The sequence below is a fragment of the Scyliorhinus torazame genome, chromosome 6, assembly GCF_047496885.1.
Source record: "Scyliorhinus torazame isolate Kashiwa2021f chromosome 6, sScyTor2.1, whole genome shotgun sequence".
In the NCBI taxonomy this organism is placed as follows: Eukaryota; Metazoa; Chordata; class Chondrichthyes; order Carcharhiniformes; family Scyliorhinidae; genus Scyliorhinus; species Scyliorhinus torazame.
Genome location: NC_092712.1, coordinates 102,262,693 through 102,283,088, shown reverse-complemented (window position 1 = coordinate 102,283,088; position 20,396 = coordinate 102,262,693). Strand labels below are relative to the sequence as shown.

At 47.4% G+C, this 20,396-nt stretch overlaps 1 protein-coding gene across 1 annotated transcript in view; it reads left to right on the top strand.

The window, feature by feature from the left end:
• Positions 1 to 20,396, top strand: part of LOC140424922 (vimentin-like) — a 68,128-nt gene that overhangs the window by 31,615 nt on the left and 16,117 nt on the right. Inside the window, exons 4-5 of the mRNA XM_072508586.1 lie at positions 10,677 to 10,838; positions 16,961 to 17,086. Of these exons, the coding sequence (XP_072364687.1) occupies positions 10,677 to 10,838; positions 16,961 to 17,086 (288 nt within the window). The remainder of the gene's footprint in view (positions 1 to 10,676; positions 10,839 to 16,960; positions 17,087 to 20,396) is intronic.

Genomic DNA, 20,396 nt, shown 5'->3' with positions numbered 1-20,396 from the left:
ATGAGACAAGGTTGAGAAATAAATAAGATAGGAGACAAAATCTCAGTTTCCCGACATTGGGTTGAATGTGGGAAATTCATTCGGTGGTGTGTCACCAGCAAAGTTGCCATCACACTGCCAAACTGAATCTCCCAGACCCGCCGCGGTGGAGGTTTTAAATAACAGGGAAACCCATTGGCAGCAGTGGGACCAGAAATTCCGCTCACCGGCAAATGGCGAGCCACCTCTGCCGCAACACAACACGCTGCAGGTGGATGGGGTGGGGTGGGGGGGGGCCTAGTGGTGAGGAAAATCCTGCCTGCCCCATGATTCAACATGCCTACCTGCAGAGTCTCCTCCAGGCCATCAGGGTGCGTAAGAGGCGCTCTTTACTGGCTACAACAGCAGAGACCCTCCAGCCTGACCAAAGTCTGGATGGGTACCGCAGAGAGCTAAGCAACTGTGAGGTCCGTACAAGAATCTGAATGGAGTGGAGGCTACAGGGTATCAAACTCAGCAGCCTATCTCCATCAAACTCAGCAGCCTACCACAGTAGCACAGTGGTTAGCACAGTTGCGTCACAGCTCCAGGGTCCCAGATTCGATTCTCGGTTTGGGTCTCTGTCTGTGAGGAGTCTGCACGTTCTCCCCGTGCCTGGGTGGGTTTCTTCCGGGTGCTCTGGTTTCCTCCCACAGTCCAATGATGTGCCGGTTAGGTGGATTGACCATGCTAAATTGCCCTTAGTATCCAAAAATGATTAGGTGCGGTTACTGGGTTACGGGGATAGTTTGGTTTCCTTAGGGTCACACAACTTCTGATATCATTACAATGTTGGTCGAAACATGGACAAAAGAGCTGGGGCGAAATTCTCCGTAATCGGCGCGATGTCCGCCGACCGGCGCCAAAAACGGCGCAAATCAGTCCGGCATCGCGCCGCCCCAAAAGTGCGGAATCCTCCACATCTTGAGCGGCCGAGCCCTAACCTTGAGGGGCTAGGCCCGCGCCGTACTGATTTCCGCCGCGCCAGCTGGCGGGGCACCAAAGGCCTTTCCCGGGTGGTCCATGCGCGGGAGCGTCAGCGGCCGGCCGCTCACGGCATCCCCGCGCATGTGCAGTGGAGGGGGTCTCTTCCGCCTCCGCCATGGTGGAGACCATGGTGAAGGCGGAAGGAAAAGAGTGCCCCCATGGCACAGACCCGCCCGCGGATCGGTGGGCCCTGATCGCGGGCCAGGCCACCGTGGGGGCACCCCCCCGGGGCCAGATCGCCCCGCGCTCCCCCAGGACCCCGGAGCCCGCCCGCGCCGCCTTGTCCCGCCGGTAAGAGAGGTGGTTTAATCCACGCCGGCAGCACAGGCATTCCAGCAGTGGGACTTCGCCCCATCCGGACCGGAGAATCGCCGGGGGGCCAACCGGCGCGGCGCGATTCCCGCCCCCGCCGAATCTCCGGTGCTGGAGAATTCAGCAACCGGCGGGGGCGGGATTCACGCCAGCCCCCGGCGATTCTCCGACCCGGCGGGGGGGTCGCAGAATCCCGCCCTTGAACTCAAGAGGTGAAGTGAAAATGACTGCCCTTGACATGAAGGCAGCATCTGACCAAGTGTGGCATCAAGGAGCTTGAGCAAAATTGAAGTCAATAGGAATGAGAGGGAAAATTCTCCAGTGGCTGGAGTCACGCATAGCACAAAGGAAAATGGCTACAGTTGTTGTAGGATGATATTTTCAGTCCCGGGGCAACACTGCAGGAGTTGCTCAGGGCAGTGTCCTGGACCCAACCATGTTCAGTTACTTTGTCAATGACTTTCCTGTCATTATAACGTCAGATGTGGGGATATTCGTTGATGATTGCACAATGTTCAGCACCATTTGTGATTCCTCAGATAATGAAGCAGTCCATCTCCAAATGCAACAAGACCTCTACAATATCCAGGCTTGGGCTGATAAATGGCAAGTAACATTCATGCCTCACAAGTGCAAGCAATGACCATCTCCAACAAGAGAGAATCAAACTATCTCACCTTGACATTTAATGGCATTACTATCACTGAATCTCCCATTATCAACATCTTGAGGGTTACCATTGACCAGAAACTGAACTGAACTAGCCACATAAATACTGTGGCTACAAGAGGAGGTCAGAGGCTGGGAATTCTGCTGAGAGCAACTCATCTCCTGATTCTCCAAAGCCTTTCCACCATCTACAAGGCACAAGTCAGGAGTGTGATGAAATACTCTCATCTTGCCTGAATGAGTGCAGTTCCAACAACCCTAGAAACACAACACAAAGAAGGAATAAGCAGCCCTCTTGATTGGCACCTCATCCACGACCTTCAACATTCACTCTCTCCACCACCGATGCCTAGTGCCAACAATGTGTGCCACCTACAAGATGCACTGTAGCAATTCACCAAGGCTCCTGCAACAGCACCTTCCAAACCTGTGACCGTTATCACATAGAAGGACAAAGTCAGCAGATGCATGAGAAGTTCCCATCCAAGTCACAAACCATCCCGACTTGAAAATATATCGCCGTTTGTTAAGTAATGGGTTAAGAGACATTGCAATTAGTTGTCTCATTTATGCTAAGTATCCATTAATTGACACTGATATGTAAAGGGGCTTCAGGTGGCTTCTGTCAGGTGGTGTGTTGTTAAGAGTTTTGTGCAGAGGCTGTGGAAGTGAAATAAATGGTGTTTGGTGAAAAGGAACAAGAACTTTAGACTCTTCATTTCACAGCAACTAAAACGTCTAACAATGGTAGCAGAAGATGGTTGCTGTGCAAATGTGAAGGTTTGAAAGATACAACTTTTCCTGATCAAACCAAGAAGTGAGTGAGAAGGAAAAAAAAAAAAGATACATGGCTGAACCCAGGATAAAGATGGCTGGATATGACTATCCTCCCTTATTTTCTGAAAGGGAATTGTACGACCAATGGAGAAGTGCATGTAGTTATGTGGACTAAGGTAACTGCTTTGGGAAAGAGAAAACAAGGTATGGCATTGGCTCTTTCTCTACCATATGGCAGTAAAATCCGAAACAAAATGCTTTCTGAGCTGGAATTGGAAGAGTTAGACTCAGAAGAAGGTCTGGAGACTTTATTACATTATATGGATAAGATTTATAAGAAAGATGACTTGTTAAGTGCGTATGAAGCATGGTCGGATTTTGATAAGTTCCGGAAAATGGAGGATATCTCCATGGAAGACTATATAATGGAATTTGGCAGACTATATAAAAGGCTGCAGAAACACAATCTGGAATTTCCACAGTCTGTGTTGGCCTTTAAATTACTTGACTGTGCTAGAGTGAGTAACATGGATAGGCTCCTGGTTTTGACAGGAGTTCAGTTTACTGATAAGGATACCTTATTCGAAGAGATGACAAAATCTTGACAAAAGTTTCTGGGGAAACATTCGATTCCGATGGCTCTGATGACCCAAATAGGTCAGCCTGCAATAAGGCAGAATATGCAAACAGGATGGCGAAATCATATGGCTACGAACATGGCTCAAGACTATAGACGGAAACCGAGACAAGGAAATTATGAAGACAGAAACCCAGTTAGAACCTACAATAGGAAGATGAACCCCAGAAATGCACGGGGCATTATAAATCGATGTTTTCGATGTGACTCTCAATACCATTATGCTTTCAACTGTCCAACTCGTTATGATAGAGTGTTTGAAGCGACACATGACACGGAAGAGTCAGAAGAGGAAAAAGATAGTGACCAGAAAAAAGGCATTGTCCTATTAACAAGCAGTTTCACGCCGGTAATGAGGGTGTTGGTTGCAGAATCCTTCAACTGTGCTGTATTGGACTGTGGCTGCACATCTACTGTGTGTGGAATTGACTGGTTAAAATGTTACCTGGACTCTTTGAATGCTGAAAATCGTAACAAGGTTAAGGAATTTGAAAGTTCCACAAGTTTCAGGTTTGGGGATGATAATACTCTGAAGTCGCTGAAAAGAGTGGTGATCCCTTGCAATATTGCCGGAGTGAATCATTTCATTAGCACGGATGTTGTATCAAGTGAGATACCTTTGCTTCTGAGCAGACCATCGATGAAGAAAGCACACATGAAACTGGATATGGAACAGGATAAGGCAACAGTTTTGGAAAGACGGTGGACTTACAATTTACACAGTCGGGACACTATTGTATTCCATTACTGACAAATAATTTTTCAAGTAGAGTGGTTAAGGATGTGTTAATGGCAGTTGAAAATGGGACTTTAGCTGATAAAAAGCTTGTGGTATTAAAACTGCATAGGCAATTTCCACATCTGTCTCCTCGGAGGCTGAAAAATTTATTAAAGGATGCAGGGGTGAGGGATGACGATTATACTAAACTGATAGAACAGGTTAGTGACCGCTGTGAAGTTTGTAGGAAATACAGAAGGACACCAGCACGACCGATAGTAACCCAACCTTTGGCCAGGGATTTTAACGACATTGTGGCCATGGACCTGAAGATCTGGGATAAAGCAAATAATATATTTATTTTGCATTTTGTAGATTTAACAACCAAATTTAGTCAATCAACGATTGTACGAAGTAAAGACAAGAGAGTAATTCTGGATCAAATCGTGGAAAAATGGATAGGGGCAGGAATGGGTCCACCGGCAAAATTCCTTACGGACAATGGGGGAGAATTTGCTAAAGTTGAGTTTAGGGCTATGTGTGAAAACATGAATATCAGAGTTATGAATACGGCTGCAGAAAGCCCATTTAGTAATGGTATCTGTGAAAGAAATCATGCTGTCATCGATGACATGCTTTGGAAAATTTTGGCAGATCGACCAAATTGCAGGCTAAATTCAGCTTTAGCATGGGCAGTACATGCAAAGAATTCATTGCAGATGGTTGGGGGCTATAGTCCTTATCAATTAGTGTTTGGTAGAAATCCTAAAATTCCGTCCATTTTGGATGACCAGCCTCCAGCTTGGGAGGGGACTACAATTAGCTCTGGTTTTGCTGAACATTTAAATGCATTACATAGCAGTAGAAAAGCTGTTTTGGAAGCAGAAGTCTCTGAAAGAATTTGCAGAGCTTTAAGACATAACGTACGGCCATCAGATGCCGTTTTTCAGCAAGGAGACATGGTATACTGTAAGAGAGACAATTCTAATGAATGGAAAGGCCCAGGGAAGATCATAGGCATAGATGACAAAACAATTATTTTGCAACATGGTAATCAAACTATTAGGGTCCATTCATCAAGGATAATGGATACAGATTACAAATGTTCAAATTTAGACAGAGCAGACAGAAATGACGAGGAACCAGAGTCATCTGGTACGCATGTGTTACAGAACTATGAAGACCAATTAACTGATATAGATATAGGTTTCTGTGGAGGAACACAACACTTCTGGTGAATTAAAACAGGCCATTTTTCCGAAAGGGCAATTGCCAAAAGTTGGTACAAAAGTGACACTTGAAGGGTCTAGTCAATGGAAGGATGCAACTGTTATTAGTGGAGCAGGGAAGGCCACTGGAAAGTATAAACATTGGTTGAATGTACAGCATTCAGGAGAAGGAGTCAAGACAATGGATTGGGAAAACGAAGTTCAAAAATGGAGGGCACAGAAACGCAGTGCCAGTTCAGATAGTACATCGGATAGTGAACAGGTCCGCAGGAAAAGGTCGAGAACTATTGAAAGGACATCCCACAGCAGAAGGGAAGGATCAAGCAGTAGCAGTACAGAACGAGATACCAGGCGGGAGAGGAGACGTAGTTTGTCAAGATCTCGGAACATGAGTAAGACTACGAATATTAATAGGAGCAGAAGCCCACATGCACGTGAGATTTTGGTGGCTTCAAATAAATTAGATGAAAAAGTTATTAAAGAAGCTAAACAGCAAGAATTGCATAGTTGGAGTGAATTTGGCGTATACACGGAAGTACTGGATAGGGGACAAAGAGCTCTATCCTACAGATGGATTTGCACGGAAAAGGTTCTTCCGGATGGAACTTATAAGGCAAAGGCCAGGCTCATGGCAAGGGGATTTGAAGAAAACTTAGAAGATCAGGATTTAAGGGTAGATTCACCTACAGCAGGAAAGGTTATTTTAAGGATCTTCTTGGCTCTATTAGCTACAAAGGCATGGGAATGAAAATCTATAGATATAAAAGCTGCCTTTTTGCAGGGGCATCAGCTCCAGAGAGACATTTTTCTCCGTCCTCCTGTAGAAGCAGCTAACACAGAAGAACTCTGGAAGTTGAACAAATGTGTATATGGATTAAATGATGCATCTCGAGTCTGGTATTTTTCGGTAAGGTCAGTTTTGTTAAAGTTAGGCTGTTGCCAGTTGAAAGCAGATCCTGCAATGTTTTACTGGCACTGTAAAGGAAATCTTTCTGGCATTTTTATGATGCATGTCGATGATTTTGTGTGGGGTGGGACTAGTGATTTTGAAGCTATTGTAATCTCTGGTTTGAGGAAAGAATTCTGGGTTGGAAGTCAGGCTTCCGGTGCATTTAAATATATTGGACTGGAAATTGGACAGACTAAGTTAGGGGCAACTTTATGTCAGCAATCTTATTTGGAAAGCATCACCCCAATAGCAATTAGTCGTGGCCGAGTTTCACAAAAAGACGCAATGGTTTCAAAGATAGAAAAAGAGCAACTGCAAAGTTTAATTGGGCAACTGAACTGGTTAGGTAGACAGACTAGACCGGACGTGAGTTTTGATGTCTTAGAGTTGAGTACAAAAATGAATGATCCCAAAGTGGAAGACATAATAAGAGCAAATAAAGCGTTGGCCAAACTAAAAATGCACGAGTGTGTTTTGAAGTTCCCGGTTTTAGGTGACCTTAAGCACTTGAAACTCAGAGTTTATAGTGATGCGTCCTATGCAAATTTATGTGATGGGGTTTCAAGCGCAGGAGATTTTATAATTTTCCTTTTGGGGAACAATGGTAAATGTTGCCCACTTGTGTGGGAAACAAAGAAAATAAGGAGAGTGGTAAAAAGCACTTTGGCTGCTGAGACGTTAAGCCTTGTAGAGGCGGTGGATATGGCTTTTTATATAAGTATGATATTGACAGAAATTTTGGGATTAAGGGATTTGGGTAATATACCTATTGACTGCCACATTGACAATAGAACCCTGTGGGAAAATGTGCATTCTACAAAAAGTGTCAATGAAAAGAGGTTACGGATAGACATCGCAAGTTTGAAGCAGATGTTGGACAGAGGGGAAATAACAAAAATTTAATGGGTCGACAGGAGCTATCAACTGTCAGACTGTTTTACGAAAAGAGGGGCGAGGTCACAGAAACTTTTGGATATTGTTAATGAAGGGTGCTTGTTTCTGTGACTGTTTTTTTTCTTTCTCGTCCAAACAAAAAAAAGGGGGAACATCACATGTGTGTTTTTGAGTTTCTTGAAATTTTGTTTTCTCCTCATAATTTTTTTTCTCCAAGGAAGGGGAGACTGTTAAGTAATGGGTTAAGAGACATTGCAATTAGTTGTCTCATTTATGTTAAGTATCCATTAATTGACACTGATAAGTAAAGGGGCTTCAGGTGGCCTCTGTCAGGTGGTGTGTGTTTAAGAATTTTGTGCAGAGGCTGTGGAAGTGAAATAAATGGTGTTTGGTGAAAAGGAACAAGAACTTTAGACTCTTAATTTCACAGCAACTAAAACGTCTAACACCGTTCCTTCACTATCTCTGGGTTATAATCCTGAACTTCCTCCCTAACAACACTGTGGGTGCCCATTACCATGTGGACTACAGCAGTCCAAGAAGGCAACTCACCACTACCATATCAAGGGCAATTAGGGATGGGCAACAAATGCTGGCCTAGCCAGCAACACCCAGATCCCATGTGCGAATAAGAAAAAATATCAGGGCCATGGAGAAACATGCCAGATTGTCAGAAGCAACCTTATTTTCAGTCATTTTTTCCCAAGAATGAGGCACCTAAATGAGCATCAGTATTTCATCTGCAAACCTTTTCCAGCTCTAAATGTGTGCCCACCTCTGCCAGTCTCCATCTGAAGCTACTTCACTACCCACGCCCTCTAGCCACTAGAGGACCAAGGGGAGCAGACCTTGATCACACATAATGAACAGAGATGTCTGGCCTCGAGGGTACAGGCTTTGGTTCAGACTGGCACATATTGACTGAAGCTATTATAAGCCATCGTTTTGTTCTTTGCACAAAGTGACATAGCAATGAGTGCAGAAGTAGCATATCATTTCTTGTGCTCGTATGTAACCTTGGACAAACTCCTTGGCATGTCATTTATGGGAAAACCACCAGATGCAACACATTCCTTCATGTCGCATTGCCTTGAGAATACAAAGTTAGCATCCAAAGAACAAAGAACAGACTGGTACAGAAGGTGAAGTCACATGGGATCAGAGGTGAGCTGGCAACGTGGATACAGAACTGGCTCGGGCATAGAAGACAGAGGGTAGCAGTGGAAGGGTGCTTTTCTGAATGGAGGGCTGTGACTACTGGTGTTCCACAGGGATCAGTGCTGCGACCTTTGCTGTTTGTAGTGTATAAAAATTATTTGGAGGAGAATGTAACTGGTCTTATTAGTAAATTTGTGGTCGACACAAAGGTTGGTGGAATTGCAGATAGCGATGAGCACTGTCAGAGGATACAGCAGGATTTAGATTGTTTGGAGACTTGGGCGGATAAATGACAGATGGGGTTTAATCCAGATAAATGTGAGATAATGCATTTTGGAAGGTCTAATAAAGGTGGGATTTATTCAGTAAATGGCAGAACCCTTAAGTGTATTGACAGGCAGAGAAACTGAAGATGGCTTTTTCTAAACGTGACAAATAACCTACATTTGGTAATTATCTGCTGGATTTAGCTCACAGAGTTATGTAATATTGGATGTTGTTTGGGAACAAAGGAGTGTCTCAGAGTTCAGGAAACGTATGTAGTTGGGAACCAATGGGTAACTTCATGTAATACCGTGTGTGTATAGCCATCAGTGTAATTAAGTGTTGTAATGTATTCTTGTCTTGTTTTTTTCTTTTAAGTTAATAAATATTATTTATTAATTGATCGCACAACTGGACTATTCCTCCCTTGTTCAAATATTTTTTCTCACAGTATACCAAATTGAAAATAAACACCACTAAGAACCTGGATTCTGAGTTTCCCTTCTGGGTTTTAGGATACCCTTGCATTTAACTTCAGCAGGGATCTTATTATGTCTCAACACCCAGACCAGGATTATGCCCTCATAATGTCTTAATAATGTGTTTATGCTGCTGTACCATGGTGAAACCCCACTGTCAGCAGCTGATAAAGAGGCAGGATGTGAGTGAGGTGCCAGGCTGCACACAATCACCTTGGCAGATGTCCTCTGGTGGTATGAGGCCTTGAAGACTTCAACCAACTGAGGGTCTCCTGCATGGATTCAGGGCACCTTCCTCATCCTCACCTATTGGAGACTCTGTGGCCACAGACAGAGGGATTTGTAGAGACCGCTCACCATGGGAGTGCCCTGAGGAGACACTGTGGGGTGGCAACACCTTCCACTCCATTGCATTAGCACCTCCCTGCATCCCTGAAGAGAAGGAGGTCCAGGTATCTTGATCCCCTCTCGCCAAGCCACTGCTCTACTGAGCCCAAGAGCAGAACGATGGATTGCATGTCCTCACACATATGGCTCCTAAGATAGACCCAGCTCTTCTGGGCTGTTGCATGTGAGCGCATGGAGGAAGCCATGAGAGTACATGCTGGAACCATGGCAGAACTCAAGGCTTGCATGGACTCGTCCACCATCCACACAGGGCTCCACATAGTATCTGGCAGCTCCGCCAGATTTTCCATAGCCTGTCTCTGTATCTCCAGCAGGCTTCTTTTGCCTGAGACCACAGGCCAGCCATTAGTCGGGACCTGATTTCCAACAGCCGTCCCGCTGTTAGGGACCTCGGCTTCCACAGCCTCCCTTAACTGCTGGATGTGTTTATAAATTGACCATCAGCATGGACCCCCAATTCTATACAGGAACCCTCTCAAATATGTGTAAATGTAACTGTGCTAGTGGAGGATGAGAGAAAAGCAGATGAAGGTGCATCTTCTCATTGTTGTTGGTCTTCACCAGAGGTGGATATGTTGATTTCCACTCTGGGCATTGGCCTTCCTTGCCTCTGGCGGTAATCTGCAATGATGAACAGCTGGAAAGGGATTAAGGAGAAGTTCAGTGTATTAGGATACCGCAGTTTCACATGTATCTCTCTTTACAAGCTCGCAGGTGATGACAACCCTGTAAATTAAATGGGTTTTAAACTATTGGAAAGGGTATGTACTCTATTTTGAAATTACAAGGACTCTAAGTGCAGTACATTTGAGCAGGCAATTTATTTCCTAGTTGGAATCAATATATAACACAAAATTTCCCAGGTACAACTCCAACTACTATTAAATTGTCAATTTAATTCAACTAGATGGCTAGTTCGGGAAAAATAAAGATACTCCACTTTATCTTGGAGCTGGGCTTAAATTGCTTTATTGAGGCAGTATAAAGCAGTTTTATCCTCCATTTAACTCAAAATATATGTCACCTACTTGATGCCAAAAAGCAGTGGGAAAGTAAGCATTCTTTTCCATTCAGGATTTGTAGCACTTAACTCCTTGAACACAAAATTTCACAAGAAATAAACATTAAATGTCGGAGTTTGAATAAATGGTGACCTGAATTTATCTTATTTCTGCAGGAAATTCGCAACCTGGAGTCTCAAGAACAAAATCAACAGGCCAAGATTGAAATGGATGTGGCTAGGCCTGACCTTTCTTCAGCCCTGCAAGAGGCTCGTTCCCAGTTTGATAAGCTTGCCTCCAGGAACATTTCTGAAACTGAGACTTGGTACAAGTCCAAGGTATGTTTACTGATTTGTTCATTTGTTGCTTAGCACTTCTTCACTCAGTGCAGCTCCCCATGAAGAGGATGTGGTGGTCTGCACAATGTACTATCAGTGTCTTTCCCTTGCTCAGCATTTAGACAGCCAGCAACATAGTCTCTGCTTGGACCAACATTATAGTTATGTAAATGAGGATTCAGCTCCCAATTAAATTGTTACTTGCCTCAACCGGAACGGGCACTGGCAGGTCACAAATCATGATCTCTACGCCCAAAATTAGATTAAGATCAATTTTTATTTTTTGGCTTCAATACACCATTCTCTATTGGGAAACTGTTGGGTGTGCGGGCAGAACAATCACCATTGCGGTTCTGCAACCTGGCTGACTGAAGAATCCCCACTGAGACATGCAGAATTTTAAACCAGGAAGTATAAATTATATTTAAATCTTGTGTAGAAGCGAAATAAAGAGAGGCAAAGAAAAATGGGATTAAAAGACAGATAAAAGAGATGAATAGAATAATTAAATAAAACTTCTGTTTTTCTTAATATCGCTTTCACTGATTAAATTCTGATGGAATAAGGCTCCACACTTATAAATATAAATTTTAGTGCAGCCACGGTGTGAGTGGTAGCACATTTTGCAGCTCCCGCTGCAAAAAAGGTTTTTTCAGTCCTTTTCCCCGGTTGCTGGGTGGATGTTTTGGAGAAAAAAGGTGCAGAGGTGGTGGAGGAACGCTATACTCCACTAGTGAGGTCGGTGGATGGATCTGAGGGCCAGAAGTGGTCGAGATGAAAAGAGCTGCAAGAACAAAATACTCTTTGTGCGACATAGGGGAAGATGGCAGAGGGTAAAGGGTTGACCCTACCAGCTCAATGGTCGAAGGAACAGTTGATGGACTTCAAACAAAAAGTTCAGCCAACAGAGGAAGGAGGCTCACGAGGACCTGGAGGTGGTAGACCCACAGAAAGCGGGGATCGACCGTGTGGAGCTGAGGCTGGAGACCTAGAGCCAGGTGATCTAGACGGTGGAGGAGGCGGTGGGGGAGCACGAGGAGCAGCATACCTAATTGGCGGCCGAAATTGGGATGTTGAGGGAGACCCAGAAGCGGCTCAAGGAGAAAGTAGAGGATTTGGAGAACTGCTACCGGAAGCAGAATCTGAGAATAGTGGGGATGCCAGTGGGCATCGAGGAAGCAGATGCAGGTTCTTATGTGGCCAAGATGTTGAAGCAGCTAATGGGGGAGGGGGCTTTTGACCGGCCCCTGGAAGTCGACCGGGAGCATAGGGCGCTGATGAGGAAACCGCAGGTGAACGAGCCGTCGAGGGTGATGGTGGTGAGGCAACACCAGTTTTTGGATACAGAGAAGATCTTGTGGTGGGCCAGGCAGGTGAAGAGGTGTACCTGGGAAGGTAATGAGCTCCGGGGTATACCAGGAACTGGGTGCGGAACTGGGAAAGAGGAGAGCGGGTTTCAATCCAGTCAAGGCTGTCTTCTTTCAGAAGGGGGTGAGGTTCACGATGCTGTACCCGGCCTGCTTATGGATGACCCACAACGGCCAAGATCATTATTTTGGAACACCGGAGGAGGCGACGGAGTTTTTGAGAGATAATCAATTGGCAGGAGATGGAGGACACTGAGCTTTGGAGGAACTGTGAGTGGTGTTGGTTCTCTCTGCCCTTCTTTTTGTTGTATTGCTTTATGTTATTTTTTGGGTGATGGTCAGGGAAGAACCTCTCTTCTCTTAAGGGCCGTTTAGCTTTTTATGGGGTTCTTTGGTGGGAGGCCGGAGGACGGTGGAGGGTGAATACGCCTTTTTTCTTCTTTTCATTGTTATTGTTGTTTGCACTATGGCAGTGTGCAAGCGGGAAGGAGGGGAATCAGTGAGGAGTAGGATGCTTGGTGCCATGGGTGGGGGCTTCCAGGTTAGCTGGGCGAGCTAGTTCATGGGAGCGCAGTGGGGGAGGATCAGGTGGTTCGAGCTTTAGAGGGGGAAGGGATTGTTGTTTTGTTTGGGAGGGGACTGCTGACAGGGGTGGGCTGTTGATGTGCAATAGGGAGGGAGTTGGTGACGGTGGACATCCGAGGGCGGGCCTGGCAGGTTGCGGGACACGGACCAGGGCTGGACCAGGGAGGGTTATGGTTGATTAGCAGGGGAGGAGGGCGGCGTGCACCCCGACCAGCTGGTCACATGGAATGTGAGAGGGCCGAATGGGTCAAACAGTCGCGCATGTTTGCACACCTGAGGAGCTTAAAGGTGGACGTGGCATTTCAAGGCAACGCACTTGAAGATTGGGGGCCAGACTAGGCTGAGGAAAGGGTGGGTTAGACAGGTTTTTCACTCGGGGTGGGATATGAAGATGAGGGGAGTGGAGGTGCTAATAAATAAGTGGGCTGCATTTGAGGTGGGGAATATTGTGGCGGATCCAGGGGGAAGGTCCGTGATGGTGAGCGGGAAATTGGAGTGGATGCCAGCCAGTGGTCTGGTGAACTTGTATGCCCCAAATTGGAACGATGTCAAATTCATGAGGTGGGTGTTGGAGAATATCCCGGACCTGGACCCGGACCTGCCTCACGGCGCAGTGGAGCCAGGTTCAATCCCGGCCCCGGGTCACTGTCCGTGTGGAGTTTGCACATTTTCCCCTTGCCTGCGTGGGTCTCACCCCCACAACCCAAAAGATATGCAAGGTAGGTTGATTGGTCACGCTAAATTGCCTCTTAATTGGAAAAAAAAAGAATTGCGTACTCTAAATTTATTTTTAAAGACCGAGCCGAGATTGGATCGGTCGAGTCCGCAATCGGGGAGGGTGTCGGCGGTGGCGAAGGAGCTAAAGTGGTTCATGGAGCGCGGAGCGCATGGAGGGGGGGGTGAATCCGTGGAGTGTTTGGGAGGTCGAGGGCGAATTTCTTTTACATTTTTTACTTCTTCCATGTGCAGAGGGTGTACTTGCAGATCTACTACTTTGTGGCAGGGGGAGGGTCGACGTTGGGTATTCAGCGATTATGGTCTCTGACTACGCGCCAAACTGGGTGGACTTGCAAGTGGAATGGTGGGGAGCCCAGTGCCTGCATTGTAGATTCAACGTTAGCAGACAAGGAGGTGTGCGAGCGGGTGAGAGCTGCCATTCAGGGGTATGTGGAGCTGAATGACATGGGTGGGATTTCAGCCACCACGCTATGGGAGGTGCTTAAAGCAGTGATCAGGGGGGAGTTTATATTGGTCCGGGCGCATAGGGATAGGACGGAGCGAGCAGAGATGGCTAGGCTGGTGGAGGAGATCTGTGGGTTGATAGGTGGTACTCGGTTTGTTGAAGGAGCGGCAGAAGCTCCAGCTGGAGTTCAAGGTCGGCATCCACGGGAAGGCAGTGAGGCAGTTATGGAGGGCCAGGAGGGCAGCGTATGAATATGGGGAGAAGGCGAGCAGGATGCTGGACCACCAATTTATGAAGTAGGAGGTGGCAAGGGAGATTGGAAAGGTGAAGGATGGGAGGGGAAGGGCAGTCTTTGACCCGGTGGGGGTGAATGGGGTGTTTGAGGAATTTTATAAGAGGCTATATGAATTTGCTTCCCCGGAAGGGGGAGAGGATATGCGCCTATTCCGAGAGGGGTTCCCTAAGGTTCCCTAAGTTCCCTAAGGTGGAGGAGGATCTGGGATAAGTGCTGGGGCACCCATTGGACTGGTGGAGGTGATGGAGGGCATGGGGGCGATGCAGGCAGGGAAGGCCCAGGGCCCAGATGGGTTCTCGGTGGAATTTCGCCAGAGATCTGGAGCCCTTGCTGGTCAAGGCATACAATGAGGCGAGGGTGAAGGGGGAACTTCCCCCGATGTTATCGCAGGCTTCGATATCCTTAATTTTGAAGAAGGATAATCCCACCACCCGATGTCACTACTAAATGTGGATGCCAAGCTGTTGGCCTCACGGATTGAGGATTGTGTGCTGGGGGTGATAGAGGAGGACCAGATGGGGTTTGTAAAGGGGAGACATCTGTTGGCAAATGTTAGCCGCTTATTGAATGTGATTACGATGCCCCTGATGGGACAGGAGGCAGCTAGGATGCGGAGAAGGCCTTTGGTCAGGTCGGGTAGAATGGGAATATCAGTGGGAAGTACTGGGATGGTTTGGGTTCGGGCAGGAGTTTGTGGATTGGGTCTGATTGTTGTACAAGACGCCGGTAGCAAGTGTTAGGACGAATCGGGTGAGATCGGGGTATTTTGGATTGAATCGTGGGACAAGGCAGGATTACCTACTCTCCCCGTTGCTTTTGGCCTTGGCGATAGAGCCATTGGCAATGGCGCTTAGAGCGTCAAGGAGTTGGAAAGGGATAGTGCGGGGGGGGGGGGGGGGGTGAAGCATAGAGTTTCACTGTATGCAGATGACCTGTTGCTTTACATTTCGGACCCATTTGGAGGTATCGGGGGGGGATCATGAGCATTTGGAGGAATTCGGCCGGTTTCCGAGGTATAAGTGAAACATGGGGAAGACTGAGGCCTTCCAGTTCCAAGCAAGGGGACAGGAGGGGAGGTTGGGCGAGGTACCGTTTAAAGTGGTGTGGTGAACTTTAGATACTTAGGCATCCAGGTGGCGTGGGGGTGGGAAAAATTGCACAAATTGAATCTGGCACGGTTGATAGAGCAGATGAAGGGGGATTTTATGAGATGGGACGTGCTCCCGCTGTCACTGGTGGGGCGGATGCAGACCGTGAAAACGCCGATGCTTCCGAGGTTTCTATGTGTTTTTCCAAAACCTTCTGATTTTTATCCCAAAAGCCTTTTTTAGGAAAATTAATGCCCTGATTTTGGGGTTTGTGTGGGCGGGGAAATCCCCACGGGTAAAGAAAATGCTGCTGGAATGGGGACGTGAGGAGTGGGGGAGGTGGCTGGCCTTGCCAAATTTAATGAACTATTATTGGGCAGCGAATATAACAAATAAGTGTTAGTGGGAGAGAGGTCGGTGCATGAGCAGATGGAGACAGCCGCTTGTAAGGACACTAGTTTAGGGGCACTGTTGATGGCACCTCTGCCGTTCTCGCCGACCAGGTGCTCCACAAGCCCGGTGATGGAGGCGGCCCTGAGGGTGTGGGGACAGTGGTGGCAGCACCTGAGGTCGGAGGCTCCCTCAGTTTGGGTAGCAATTTGTGGGAATCATAGATTTCCACCAGGGTGGGGTTGGGGGCGGGGGAGGGGGTTCCGGGGATGGCGGCGGGCGGGGATCAAATGTTTTGGGGACCTATTTGTGAGGGCAGCTTCTCGAGCCGAGAAGAATTGGAAGAGGAGTATGAGCAGCCCAGCAAGAATGGGTTTTGGTACCCTCAGGTACGGGATTATGTTAGAAAGCAGCTAGTGTCTTTTCCCGGGGCTGTAGGACAAGGTGGTCGAAAGCAGGAGTTGGCGAGGGTAGGGTGATTTATGGGGAATTAATGGATTGGGAGGGAACCCCAATAGAAGAAGTTAAACAGAAGTGGAGAGGAGCTAGGGAGGGAATTGGAGGCTGGGTTATGGGAGGAGGTTCTGACGAGAGTGAATGCATCCTCTTCATCTACTGGGCTTAGCCTTGTTCAATTCAAAATGGTTCATCGGACGCATATGACGGTGGCCAGAATGAGCAGGTTTTTTGAGGGGGTGGGGGACAGGTCTGGGCGGTGCCCGAGTGGTCCCGCAAACCATGTCCTCATGTTTTGGGCTTGTCCAAAGCTGGTGGGATTCTGGCGAGGATTCGCTGACATTATGTCCGAGGTACTGAAGGTGAAGGTTGCCCCGAATCCAGAAGTGGCGATTTTCAGAGTGTCGGAAGACCCAGGAGTCCAGGGGGCGAGAGAGGCTGGAGTCTTGGCCTTTGCCTCCCTGGAGACGGACGTTGCTGCAGTGGAGGGACAGAGCGACATGGGGGGGGGGGGGGGGGGGGGGGGGCAGAAGCAAGTGGTGTGGGTGAGTGTACTCACGGAATTCCTTAAGTTGAAAACATCAAGTTCCCCTTGAGAGAGCCTGTAGGGTGGGGTTTGCCCAGAGATGGAAGCCGTTTATTGACTTCTTCAAGGATAATTAAGACGTCATGGAAAACTATCCAGTCAGGAAATTAAAGAAAGGGCGTTGTTTAGATATTGTGATAAGTTGCAATTGCTAACATTGTACATTGCACAGATTTCAGACCTTTCTCAAAATATTGCTCGCAACAATGAAGCCCTTCGCCTGGCAAAACAAGAAGCGAACGATAACCGCAGGGAGGCCCAGACACTCAAGTGTGAAGTTGAAGCACTTAAAGGCGCGGTAAGTTGTCTGAGTGTGAGTAATTTGTGCATCCAAATGTTGTTTTGCTTATTATGTGCGTTAGCAAAAAATAGACTCCCATATGCAGAGATACAGAGGGGGCAATTCTCCGAGCCCCGCGCCGGGCCGGAGAATCGCCGCAACTGCGCCACAGACACCCCGACGCCGGCGCGCGATTCTCCGAGGTGTGGAGAATCAGCGCCATTTGTGCCGGCGTGTTTGGCACGGTGCCGGCCGCGGGCCGCTGGAATCGGCGGAGCCACCGCTTCTCCGGCCGGGATGGGCCGAGTGGCCACACCGATACAACAGAGTCCCACCGGCGCCGTTCACCCCTGGTTGCTGCCGGCGGGAACTCTGCACGACCGGTCGGGGGACGGCCTGTGGGGGGGGGGCTCCTTCACTGAGGGGTGCCTCCGATGGGGTCTGGCCCGCGATCGGGGCCCACCGATCGGCGGATGCGCGGGTTGGTGCTGTTGCTCTCTTTGGTTGGCTCTTAATTTGGCTCTGTTTAATTACGTTTGCCCAAGAGTCGCCAGGTATCTTTTGACACCGCCACAAGATTCAGAACCGAATACTGATCAATGACTCGATACACCAGTTAGTTAGTTCAAAAGCAATGCTCATTTATTTACACACAGTCAAATCTACTCATGCATAAACTCTACAAACTAAACTACCACTATTACTAAAGCCTATACTTAGCTTCGGGTGCCCATTCAGTCAGAGGAACAATGGCCGTTGCTCGGTTCTGAGGCTGCTGGGTTGAGCTGTTTACAGGGTAGCAACTAGGAGCGTCTATCTCGTAGCGTGCGTTGGCTTGGAACTTACTTGGTCTGTTGTAGCTGCTAGGCTGGTCTCTCTCTTCGATGAGAGCCAAAGCCAAAGGAGGAAGATTCTCCCTTGGGGAATATCTTTTATACTAAAAAGGGCTTTGAATGCTTTTGGACAGGCCTTGAACTTGGCCTCAACTAATTGGGTCTTTCCCAATCAGTCGTATCGATCTTCCTCCAATAGGGGGTGGTTCCCTGATCGCTGGGCGTGTCCTGGTGACTGTTAGTCTGCTTTGTCTTAGCCTCTTCTGGCGCCAGGGCGTCTGCCTTAACATTGTGTATCGAAATGTTTGCCTTTTGTCCCCGGAGATGGCTCATTAGTATGTAGATTGCTTGACAGTTTCTGTCCTGTCTGAGAGTTTAAGGTTCTAATCAACAGACAGAGCTGGCACCTGCTTGTTTCTTAGCATTGTCCAATTTTCCCTGCATTCTTTGCAAGTGTCCATTTTGTAATCGGGACGTGGCCATTCCAGATGGCTACACTCCCTCCTTGTGATCCTCAATGCGAAGCGTGAAGGATCACACTACTATGTCGTCTTCATCCTCTGACCACCAGGCACCCATACTTAGGCTCTACGCTGTCCTATCCTATGCAACACAATTTTACCTAAACCATCTTAAATACATTCATTATCATGAAAACTCTACCAGGCGCAATGACATTAATACATGCATTACAGAAAAATAAAAAAAACTGGAACCTCTAACTATTCTCAATAAGCTATCCTCATTCAAACAATCCAAAAATACAAACAATCCAAAAATAATTTATACATCTTAAACTGTACAAAATAGCAGCACACAAATTTCTCTGGCCTGGAAATCAGTCACAGAGGTTTACATCTCTTTATTCCATAGAATACATAAAGAAAATGGATGCTCTTTAATCCGTCCCAATGGGTTCGGGGGTCTGGTGAAATCCAAAAAAATACCCCTGTATACCGGGGTGCGAGAGCGATATGCTCTGTTTCGCCATTTCCTAACTCTAAACATTTGCACGACACTGCAAAGTATCGCCAGCACTAGGAGTGCTTCGACTACATATGAGAGTGAGTACCAGGTGATAAACGTATCACACCAGGTCAGGGTATTGCTAGCTGTTGCAGGGCTAGTTATCTCGGGGTTCCGTGTATTGCAGGGGTGGGAATCATTTACGGTTTGTGTGGTAAGGGTCAGGGGGGTAGCGTCCGGGTGCAACTGAAGGGATCCCGCTAAGATCCATGTGAACACGAAGGCTGTCTTCATCTTTGTCGGACTTCTTTGTCTTCTTCTGGGGTTCCTGGGTTCCTGGAGTTCTGTGAACACAAGCATAATTTCTGTTATTATCTTGCTTAAGATCTCGTATGTCTGTCTGTCCTTTATTGCCAATTTCCCTTTATAATTGGTCACCATCTGTGACTCCCTCATTTAAAAAAAAATCAAATATTTGGAACAGACATCTAAGAAAAATACTGCCGTACTGCGAGCCATCTCGCAGCCTGTGTGATTTACCATCCCAGTGTTTGAGGATGTAAATAGCATAGGGAAGCAACCTGAGGGTTGCCAAAACCAAACAAAAGAATTTCAAACGTAATGAGCCAAAATGGGGTGCGTATGGGCCGCGACGGGTAAGAAATGGGTGGAATCCTCGGGTAGGACAGTGATCAATGCCGTATGTGCTCTACCCGAGCGTAGCTTACCAGAGGGGGGTCCTCAGGCAGGGCGGGGACCAATGCCGTTTCTACATTGCCTGAGCAACCGGCAAGAATGGGTAAGAATGTGGTCGTCGTGGGGGGCTGCCTCTCGAATTAGGAGAGCAACAATGAGTCGTGTTCTGTCGACAAACTAGTTCCTCTGAACTATTGTCTGGGGACAAACTTATACCTTTAACAAGTTTCTGGGGACAAACTAGTTCCTCTGAACTATTGTCTGAGAACAAACTTGTTCCATTAACAGCCGGGGGGCGTTAAAGGAGTGGTGACGTTGGGCCGTAAAAACTTTCGAGTTTACAAACAACACTTAACGTTAACACTAACGAACAAACAAACAACAAACATGGTGCAGGTTAAATCAGAAAGGACACCGTATCTCTCCATCGGTTCCTTTTTTCTCCATCATCTGGACACCTCACCGCTCAGTAGCGAACAGGGTCGCAAAGGGATTTGTTTGGTGGGAGTCAGACTCTAAGTCATCATCTTCTCCCGGCTGCCAAACTCTTGTCTGTAGTAACCGTGCTAAAGCTGCTTGGGGCGAATTGGGGTCCATCTCATCATTCCGGATGAGCCTGAACGAATTGTCTCGGTGCCAGAATCGTGCGTCGAGGTTGGAGCTACTATGCTGCAATCCGTAATCGTTGGGCGGTGGGTCTGGGTCAGGGGCTTTGATATAAGTGATCTCAAATGGGTCAGTAGAATCATGCTCAGATTCGCTGGGAGTGGGGCCTGGTGCAGGGGTATAGTCGTAACGTGGTGTGCTGTGGCTATCGTCATCGTGATCGATAT